The sequence below is a fragment of the Mus caroli genome, chromosome 1 (genome assembly GCF_900094665.2).
Source record: "Mus caroli chromosome 1, CAROLI_EIJ_v1.1, whole genome shotgun sequence".
Taxonomy (NCBI): Eukaryota; Metazoa; Chordata; class Mammalia; order Rodentia; family Muridae; genus Mus; species Mus caroli.
The window spans coordinates 7,686,557-7,697,750 of record NC_034570.1 but is presented as its reverse complement, the minus strand read 5'-3'; the positions used below and the strand labels follow the sequence as shown (position 1 = coordinate 7,697,750).

At 36.3% G+C, this 11,194-nt stretch overlaps 1 protein-coding gene across 11 annotated transcripts in view; it reads right to left on the bottom strand.

Moving 5' to 3' along the window:
• The window catches only part of C1H8orf34 (chromosome 1 C8orf34 homolog), a 488,137-nt gene that overhangs the window by 292,549 nt on the left and 184,394 nt on the right, over positions 1-11,194 (bottom strand). For 10 of the 11 annotated variants that reach the window (XM_021165867.2, XM_021165882.2, XM_021165875.2 and 7 more), the window contains one exon: positions 9,117-9,283. In XM_021165867.2, the coding sequence (XP_021021526.1) occupies positions 9,117-9,283 (167 nt within the window). Of the gene's footprint in view, positions 1-8,428; positions 8,465-9,116; positions 9,284-11,194 lie in introns of those variants that run through there. The other variant, XM_029481782.1, reaches the window with a different exon arrangement.

Below are 11,194 nucleotides of genomic sequence, written 5' to 3'. Positions count from 1 at the left end.
GGCAAAGTGGATGCTCACAGTTATCTATAGGATGGAACACAGGGCCCCCAATGGAGGAGCTAGAGAAAGTACCCAAGGAGCTGAAGGGGTCTGCAACCCTATAGGTGGAACAACAATATGAATTAATTAGTACCCCCAGAGCTCATGTCTCTAGCTGCATATGTATCAGAAGATGGCCTAGTCAGCTATCATTGAGAAGAGAGGCCCCTTGGTCTAGCAAACTTTATATGCCTCAGTACAGGGGAATGCCAGGGCCAAGAAGTGGGAGTGAGTGAGTAGGGGAGTGGGGGAGGGGGGATAGGGGACTTTTGGGATAGCATTTGAAATGTAATTGAAGAAAATATCTAATAAAAAATTTAAAAATAAATAAATAAATTATCAATATCTATATTATACCATCATTAGGATTTCTGGTGAGAATATTTGTTTTAAGTAAGTTTATGCAGTATTTCTCTATGAACATGTTGTTAAGGAATATTGCTTTTTGGACATTGACTTTTGCTTTTAGATGTGTGTTCTTAGAGCACTCTCTTTTTCTCTCTCACTCCCTCTCTAACTCAGTTAAAAGCTTTTTGTTGGAGAGTAACTCNTCTCCCATTTTTAATTTCTCTTATAAACAGAAGTGAAGTAGCTCAGGACTTGTCTTGTTCTCTTATGCTAGACTAATAGAGATATAGTCTCTATTTTAAACTACAGAATATGCCTTAACTCAGCTACCAAGATGCAAGGCCTAGATGGTATCATGATATTATTAATGCTACTTGAGAAATTTCAGATCATAAGTGTCAAAGGCCTGTAAAGGGAAGATAAAGTTTTCTCTCTCTCTCCCTCCCTCCCACCTTCCCTCCATCTTTACACACACACACACACACACACACACATACACACACACCTTTTCATAGGTGTTAGTGTTGGGTAATCTGAAAGTGGTACAGAAGAGCAAGCCTTGGAAACAATAGTGTTTTCTTAGACAAGGTCCCATTCCCATCACAAGATGAGATCCACAGGCCTTACTCCCTGTAGTTCCATAACCCAGATGTTGACTTTCCATGCTACAGAACTGCCAGAGACTGTGACTACCAACCATGGAGGCAGGCAACCAGGCACCAAAACCCAATACATCTACAATAAAACCACACTGAAAGTTGTAGCTTTTGATACTGTTAAAAACAGCAAGAATATTCATATTGCTGTGAAGACTCGTTCAATTGAATCATCAGAAAATTCGAACACATTTATGCTCCTGTGTCTGCTAGTGCTAATGTTTAAATTGCCATGGTTTGGGCTAAAGTACCAGGGGAAATTAGCTTCATATGTTATAAAATGTCAGAAAGTTGTCAGTATTCATTTTTAATAGGAAATTAAATGACCAAGATGAAGAGGTTGTAGAAATGTTTTCTAAATATATGGGGCAAATCTAAGTTTTCCTGTGTCTCACTTTATTTTTTATGTGAACTCAATTTCACACATTAAAAGGAAAGAAGAAAAGAATCCACTTAAGAATTGCATTAATTTTCTAGCTTACCTGGTGGTTGAGAACTTTAGCATGAATTATTTTACTTAATCTTACAAAAAAGTGAACATTTTTATTAATCTTATTTTTCTAGCAACAAATCTGCCGAGTGTCCCTGTTCCCAGCTTTACAATCTGCAACAGCGATGGAGTCCGCATCAAGGCTCTCTCATTCCTGACTTCACACACTTTGCCATTCTTGAAAAGTCAAGTTCCTAAGCTTACTGTGATTTTTGCTTTATTGTACTAATACCACCTATGTTAATATTTTGAAACACATATTTACTGAAAGTCAATAATTAAAATGACTCATAAATGACCCATAAAATGAACTCTTCTGGTGATGCTTAGAAAAGCAAGCTTTAAAGAAATTGAAAATTTAAATAAAATCTCAGGAGAATTGTTTTTAACATGGACAAATCTATCCAACATGACAGAGGCATTCAGCAGGAAGGACAAAAGTTAAAAAATATAATAGAAAAGATTAATCTTCACTGATTTCCATTGTAACAACCTTAAGTTCTCCACTGTACTTCTTGGCAATCTTTCACTTAAAATCTTTACATCAATAAATGGATGTACTTATTGTTGTTAAGGATTCCCAAAAACATACATATAACATAATGTTAATTTTTTAAAGAAAGTTTTATTTTACAAAAACAACAGTTTGGGGAAATAGTTGTCAAGTTTTGTGAACATTCTTCTTAGCATTCTGTTTCACTTAAGTGTTTCTTTGAAAATAATTAAACATGTGACTAAGTATATCTGATATAGAAATATCTAAACACATTTTTAGCTATAAAACGAGATGTAAAGGAATCAGAGGAATTGCAACATGTCTTTAATGTGCTATTGATTTTGACATTAAGCTGCAAACAATTGCTAAACTAATTACAATTCATTTGTATCAACCAAGAAAAATATAACAAAGTTGTGATTCAGTGCGAATTTCAAATTAGTCTTATATAAAGCAAAAGTTCATATTCAAATTACATAAAAATAAGTACAAGGCTGAACAAATCATCCTGCAATATCACATCAATAACAAGTTTAGTAATTGATCTTTGCAGAAACACGTAAACGTGAATTAAAGTTCTAGATTTTCTGAATTTGACCCAACACCCCTTTCTCTTCTTTCCCAAGCTGTGTCTGCTAGTGTGAACCTCTGCATATATACAAAATAACTTTTTTCTTCTCCTATAAATTGTACAGTCTAGCAATCTCTTCCCCATTCTTTTTGTTTTGTTTTTTTGTTTTTTGTTTTTTTGTTTTTTTCGTTTTTTGTTTTTTGTTTTTCGAGACAGGGTTTCTCTGTGCAGCCCTGGCTTTCCTAGAACTCACTTTGTAGACCAGGCTGGCCTCGAACTCAGAAATCTGCCTGCCTCTGCCTCCCAAGTGCTGGGATTAAAGGCGTGCGCCACCTCCCCAATTTTAACAAGTCACAGAAGTCATTGCCCCTGCTTAAATCTCCATGAGTCACATGAAAGATGAGGTGCTGTGAGCTGGCAGGCAGCAGGCTGTTTGCATGCTTGGCTGTGGCTACACTTGGGGTTTCAGAGCTTGGCTTTCCAAGGTATTTTTTTTTTAAGATTTATTTATTATTTATATGTAAGTACACTGTAGCTGTCTTCAGACACAACAGTAGAGGGCGTCAGATCTCATTATGGATGGTTGTAAACCACCATGTAGTTGCTGGGATTTGAACTCAGGGTCTTCGAAAGAACAGTCAGTGCTCTTAACCTCTGAGCCATCTCTCCAGCCCCAAGTATTTTTTTATGCTCCGAGAAACACTGGTTCTTACTGTTGAAAGGCATTTCTCCATAGTTAAAGAAAGCACATATTTTCTTATGCCTCCGATTGCATAACACAGCCATGGGTGAGAGAACAGAACTGCTTGGGAGAAGAGTTTTATACATAAATTTGTGTCCTTTTCCCCAAGTATTCCTGTCAGCCTTGATGGAAGAAGAATGTGTCATTTTCTGAGAATATCTTATTACCTCACACCATGCCTGTGCAGTAGAGAGGGCACATGGTGCATCTGGCAATTTACAACTAATTGCTTGAAGCTCAGAGATTAGCAAAAGATTAAAAAGCAATTCCCTTAACAGCAAAAATGTGGGGGAAGAAACTAGGAAGAGGTAGCATGGGAGATTTGAATCTTAGAATTGGAGCACAGGTCTTTGGCCAGGTCACCTACAGCGCATCACAGTGGCCCACAGTTCCCACAATGCTCAGGGAAAAGTCACAGTGCGTGTATGAAAACCACACTAAATGCTGCCATTGGTAGGTGTCAATCACTTCATACTTTTGTGTAACTAACCAATATAGCTTAAGTAAACGACACAGAAATACCTGGAAACAGTTGTCTCCTGAGTAAAGAAATTTTCACCTGAACTACAATCAGCACTACAAAGGATTTGTCTACGTGTTCAGAAATTATTCGCAAACTATTAACTTTATTCTCCTGGATCAATGGGCTTTAGAGTTGGAATTGTTTATTTACATGTGGAAAGCAAAGCATTTATCACATGCTGTACAGGTGATATCAAGTGGTATGTACGGTTTTGGTGACATCTTCTTGTATTATACTTATTTTAAAAACATGAATACTCCACCCAGAGTATCCATTACTACTAGCAAAAATTCTGGTATCTTTGGAAAGAAACTAAAAATAACAAATAAAGCAAACAAACCATGCATAGAATTCCAAACACAAAACAAATTAGTGAGTGTGGATGACTCCGAAACTTCCACTTCTTCATCTCTGGCTGTAAACCATGATCAGTGAGCCTTCTCAGTTGCTGCTTATATCCTTTCTATCAGTGTTCATATGAGTTCAACAAGTCCTTATTCAAGTCCTTGAACTACAGGGTGACTGTGTCTATGTGGATTTCATAAAGGCAATGACAACATGGAAGCCAACTGAAGTTATAGCTCAGAGCATGGGTGCTAACACAAGATGGGACCTTCTACTGAGCTTCTGACCCAGAGGAGATATTGTGACAAGTGACAGATACCTCACACAATGTCAGGATGTCTTAGGTCTGCGGCTGCATTGATTGATTTGGTGCATCTCCGTAAGGTTAGGTTAACTTTTGGTAGTAGCTGAAGAATAATTAATGGAATTTGTTAGAATATCTTATATTGTGAAAAAAAAATGACTTGGATTGAGGTAACTCTTTTCAATGCCTTAAAAATTAATCTTCTGAGCCGGGCATAATGCCTTTAATCCGAGCACTCAGGAGGCAGAGGCAGGCAGATTTCTGAGTTCCAGGCCAGCCTGATCTACAGAGTGTGTTCCGAGACAGCCAAGGCTACACAGAGAAACCCTGTCTCGAAAAACCAAAAAAAAAAAAAAAAAAAAAAAAAAATCTGAGTGTTTTAACTACTATATGTTAAAGTAATCCCCATTTGGATATTTTATCTATAATGGGCACTAATTTAGATTAACTTACTTTTATACTACACTGAATGAATTAATGTTTTAAGCAATCTTACACATAATATTGAAATACTCAGTGGTTGAATGTCTGAAAGTCCTCAAAATTTTTATAAAGAATCATTTTTTATGAAGAATCTTCAGTTTATTTTGCTATTCTGATATTCTAAATGATCAATGCTATAAGGGAAAAAAAAAACCCATAGAGGCTTATGTTGCAGGTTCCTTCTGGTTTAGACTGGTTCACAGGAATTAAGTCAATAAAGTATAAACAACATATAGGGTCTCCTTCCTTGAGCCACAATGACAGCCTTCCTCTCTCTCTCAGATCCAATGGTCCACTTTTACTTTGTAAATATGAGAAGGTTTTTTTTTTTTCTTAAATGCTTCCAACTTAACCAAACACAGGACAGTAAATATTTATCTTAAACAAAGTTCATCAAAATGTGGAAGAATTAACCAAAAGAGCATCTCACCTTAATGAGTCCCTCCAGTAAATCTTCTCTGTTCTTTGTCAATAATGAGTCGATATTGGAGACCTAGAAACTGTACTTACCCATTTATCTTAAAATGGGCAAATTATGTTTATAACAATGTTGTTTGTTTGAGGTAATGTAAAGTTAGCTTTAAATTTAAATTATATAATTCTGAGCTAAGGCCAAAAAGTATAGTGGCTTTCACATCTCTGGAATATGATATTTAGATAGTCTCCTTGTCCTCAAACCTAAGAAGGCCTAAAACATTTTATAAATAATAGTTTCAATGAAAGTGTATAGTAGGGCTGGTGAGATGGCTCAGTGGGTAAGAGCACCCGACTGCTCTTCCGAAGGTCCAGAGTTCAAATCCCAGCAACCACATGGTGGCTCACAACCATCCGCAATGAGATCTGGCGCCCTCTTCTGGAGTGTCTGAAGACAGCTACAGTGTACTTACATATAATAAATAAATAAATCTTAAAAAAAAAGAAAGTGTATAGTAAATTAGTTGTGCATTTTATTCTAGCTTCTTAAAATGGGGATAAATCAGTTTAAACTGTGTAGAAAGCAATCACCTACATATTACTGTTAAATTTTTTAAAATGTTTTACTACTCACTCTATTCATTTACTACTGTTACATTTCTAACATGATGAGGAAAACTGGGAACATAAGGAAAATGGGAAGATGGTCACACAGTCAAGCATCTTTAACAGTTCCTTAAATTCCCTGTAAGGATAAAGAAAGAAACCCTAGAAGGTCTGGGAAACTCATCTTGTCTCATACCATTTTTGAAAAACTCTTGATTTTAGTAGATGATTTAGAAAATGTGATAATTTTCTGGAAAGACTCTCTGTAAATCTGATTGTTATGTGGCAGTGTAGCCACCAAAATAGTTGAGGCTGTCTTACATTTATGGTTGAGAAGTGTATCATTTGAGGTGAGTGGGAAGATGTTTTTATTATATGTTTTGTATATCTAGAGCCAATTTCAGAGGTACTTATTATTGGTGTGTTTTTAAATCTCCATGTACAGATAGTTCATTATTTGCTAGATAATATTAATTTCATAAATGGTTATTCTGCACTATGAATTTATAAATAGAATTTAAAATAATCATAGACATTAATATGAAATGGATCCTAAAATATATTTCCACATGCCTAGTATGTTTATGAAATAAATCCACAGACATACATTTAAATAACTGTGAATATATAATCAACATGTATTAACAATACTGCATTTCAATAAAGACAGAAGGACTAAGTTTATTTATATGTATTATCTACACTAAAAGATTTTCTGCTTAAGTCAACCAATTATATTGATGGGCAATTCATTTTTATATAAATATTAAATAAAGTCATATATTTTACATATCAATTCACATTACAGATTACTTTCCATGCATGACACATTTTCAGCTTATTTTATTATGGCATAAATAATAAAAAATTAAACCCTTAAGAACACATTACAGCAAGCTCATTCTGCAACACATCATAGATTCCCAAAGAATATTTTAAACAACAATGTCTGTTACATCACAACACTGATTCTATGTACTAAATTTTGATTTTGCATAAACTGTCAAGTCGTTAGCATTTGTGTTTTTTTCAGCTAAATGCAATCTCATGTTTCTCTGAAATCATTTTCAAAACCAGGGAAAATGCATGTGGAGTTATTTAATGCTACTGCTGTGTGCTTGAGCATTGCATGCCATTACAAGAGATGCTCATCACTAAGAGAACAGCATCTCTTTCAGTCACCTGGGCAAAGATCTGTGAGACTACACAAAGAATGCCCAAAGCTTCTACAGTTCTTTACTGTTAAGCCTGGTTAGAATACAGGCTGAATATCTAAAAGGAGAAGAAGGATTAATGAGAGTCAATTGCTAATGGCTTATCACGAGGTAGATGCCAAGATCCAACCCTCTGGTGTTCAGCTTAGAAAGCTAGAAACTTTTGAACAGAGCAGGTGAGGTTTCAGGACAATCAGCATAAAGTAGACATATGAATCTCCTAAGAGTCTCTTGATCATGTCTTTCACTATCCCTGACCAGCAGAGAAGCAATTGACAGACACAGTTACAAAAGACCCCATATGTACGTGAACAAGTCCCCAGAAGTCTGGGCACACTCCACCTCCCAGGTTTATACCCCCTTGTCCTGCAAGACTAAGCAGAGGAACCAGCTTCTTGAAACAAGTATGTGGTGGTGACCTCTGCCCCCTCTTCTGCACGAGGAGTCACCATTATATTTGACTGTAATAGCATAGGTAAAGAAAATGGCGGAAGTGATGAGTTTACATTTTTAACATGACTGGAAAATGCCTGTAACAGAAATGATTTTATTTTATGACCTTAGGTCAAAGTCCTTGGTAGTGAATGAAGAATGGATAAAGGTGCCAGGGTTTCCAGAATCCCTGTCACTTTACGATTAGAAGTTAGAGGAATAAGACTCAATTGCTTAAAAGAAAACAAGTGCCAATAAATAGTATCTAACCAAAAGTGCCATAATTCAGTCTCCTTAATTCTAGACTCTAGGTAGCTATTAGACCACTAGAAAAGATCTTGAGCCCTGCCATCATCTACTGAATAACACCTTTGCAGGTATATGCATGGAGACTTATCATTTATATAGAACATAATTTACTGCTATCAACACTCAATTCCAAGAAATCTGTTTTAGAATTTTAAATAAAGTACTTTTGCAATGCATTGATATTTTATATGTAAATATATTATTTATTCTTTTTCAGCTCAAATATAATAGAATGTTGCTATAAAAGCATATACCAATTATTTTAATTCTCTATAGAATAGCTAGTACTACTCAATTAAAAGAAAAACATTTTACATGTGGAGTGCTTGCAAAGAAAAGTTTTACAAAAATGATTTTCCAGCCAGGCATGGTGGTCCACACCTTTAATCCCAACACTTAGGAGGTAGAGGCAGGTGGATCTCTGAGCTCAAGGTCAGCCTGGTCAACAGAGTGAGTTCCAGGACATCTAGGATTACACAGAGAAAGTCTGTTCTGAAAAAAATATTTCCCAAAATGAGTATCAATTAACAATTTATAGGAAGATAATTTATATGAGAATATTTCTACTGAAACAGGAGCACATACTTGTATCACTAAAAATTAAAAGATGAAAAACTATTAAAAGAAAAACTGTATCTACAATGTTAATGAAGTTGAGTGAAGGTAATGAGTCTCTAGACTGAAATCTCTGTAAGACTCCATATCATTCATGAAAGGCATTCAACATTAATCTACTGCCAACATCTTTCAACTCTATGATATTCTTCTAAAGCAACCTTATAGTCACAAAACTTTCTTAGGAAGAGGATGTATTTTATAGACAATAGGTGTAGTCAAGAAAATAAAACAGACAAGTTGCATCCTATCACAATTGCACACAGAATAAAGCTCACTGATGCCAGAGGATAGAGAGCTGCATATGCAAAGCACATAGTACAGTCTAGGGAATGTTTCACATGCTTTCATAGGTTCAGCTTAATTCTTACATGCAACTTCATAAAGTTCTAATGGAAAGAAAGTGTATATTAAAGAGATCCCTTTGCCCTAGACAAGACTATTTTAAAGGTTTAAAATCCCCCAATTATTGCACATTTTACAATGCCAGAAAAGACGAAAAAGAGAAGTTATTAATTTGTAAAATTACCCAGCAACTCCATTGCATCGTCTTCATTATCAATGTCTTCTTCTATTACAGATGGTGTGGGGCTATGGATGGACTCGAAGGAGTCCTGGGAAAGCATTGCAGCCAGGAGTTTCTTGTGCTGCTGCTGCTGCTGTTTTAATCCTTTCGTCTTGGGCTCCATCTTTAAGCTGAAGAAATGTTGATAAGTTAGTTAGCTGTGGCCAATAAAAGAAAATCTACTAAGCCAACACTACTTTGTTCCATTATGGTGTCATACAAACTCACTGCATATGGCTTGTTTTTCACAAGGATAATACCCCTTGATACTCAACTCTTGCCCAATGTTGAGGTGCAAACTTGTACCCTCTGAAGTGTTTCTTCCAATTGCTGCCACATGACCCACACTTTTAGTACCTTTTCAGATCCAGTAAGAACTAGAAGGTTTAAATTATTCATTGATTTCTACAGGAGTATGTCAAGCAAATCCAAGTGTTGAGGTATTTGTGGCATTTTAATTCATTAAAATAAAAAGTAATAATAACCCACTGAATATACTCCTATTTTGTGTTTCCTCCTTTCTCCTTTCACATGTTCCAAGATTCTCTCTTATCACTTCTTTTTGTTTGAAGAATTTCACTCACTCTTACCTTAGGGAAACTTCTGCTGGAAACAGTTTCACTAAGTATACAACTTAAGGGTTTTGGCTGATAGCCATTTACATTGGGGGGGGGGGAGGGATTGCTTCCCTTTGATCCCATAGTTTTAGATGAAAATTTCATAGCCCTTCTAATGGTTGTTCCCACACAAGCAATTTAATATTTACCTCTGCCTGCTTTTCAGATTTATTTTTAGGACACAGAAGAGATGGCTCAACAGTTACGAATACTTGTTGCTCTTGCAAAGGAGCAGATTTCACTTCGCAGCACCTGCATGGCAGCTTACAATCATCTGAAACTCCAGATGCCTGGGATTTGACACCTTCACAGGTGGACTATGGATTGTGACCAGCCTGCAGTGGAAGTGTAGCTCCCCTCCAAGAGCAGCAAATGCTCTTAATCTCTTGGCAAGATCTTCAGACCCTGTATCATATTTCTTTTGGTCTATGTCCTCTCAATTGTTGAGAACAGGACAATTCAAAAGACCTGCTACCAACAGCCTGTAATTTTGTCTCCTGTTGTCTCTGCCCTACTATTATGTTTATGCTATTTTTATTTCTGTGAATTCTTTTGTCAGTGCTATAATTTTCATGTTGTTCCTATAATTTGTGTTTACTTCCTATTATTTTGTATGCTTACATATTGCCAAGAAATTTGTAATTACTTATGAAAGCATTTTTATGATGACTGTGTTAATCCCTGACTAAATAATTCTACTGCCTGTGTCATCTCAGTCAGACGCCGTTGACTTTCAGCACTCAGGATGTGTATATTCTGGTTCTGGGTGTGAATGGTATTTTATAAAATTGTGTCCTGTACCATTTGGCTATTACTTTAGAACTCTGTGTACCCCTTATAAATTATTGTACTTTGTTTTTTATTTGTTTTTTTTTAAGTATTTTATTTATTTATTTATTTATTTTGTGGAGGAAAGGGTTTATTTCATCTTAGAGCCTACCGCTGAGGGAAGCCAGGGCTGTAACTCAACCTGGAGTCAGGCACTGAAATAAAGGTGATGGTAGAACACTGCTTACAGGCTTGTTCCCCATGTCTTGCTCAGCTTGTTTTCTTTCTTTCTTTTTTTTTTTTTTTTACATACATACATTTTTTTTTATTAGGTATTTTCCTCACATTTCCAATGCTATCCAAAAAGTCCCCAATACACTCCTCCCCCCAGTCCCCCACCCACCCACCCCCACCCCCTGGCCCTGGCATTCCCCTGTACTGGGGCATACAAAGTTGGCAAATCCAATGGGCCTCTCTTTCCAGTGATGGCCGACCAGCCATCTTTTGATACAAATGCAGCTAGAGTCAAGAGCTCTGGGGTACTGGTTAGTTCATAATAATGATCCACCTATGGGGTTGCAGTTCCCTTTAGCTCCTTGGGTACTTTCTCTAGCTCCTCCATTGGGGGCCCTGTGATCCATCCAATAGCTGACTGTG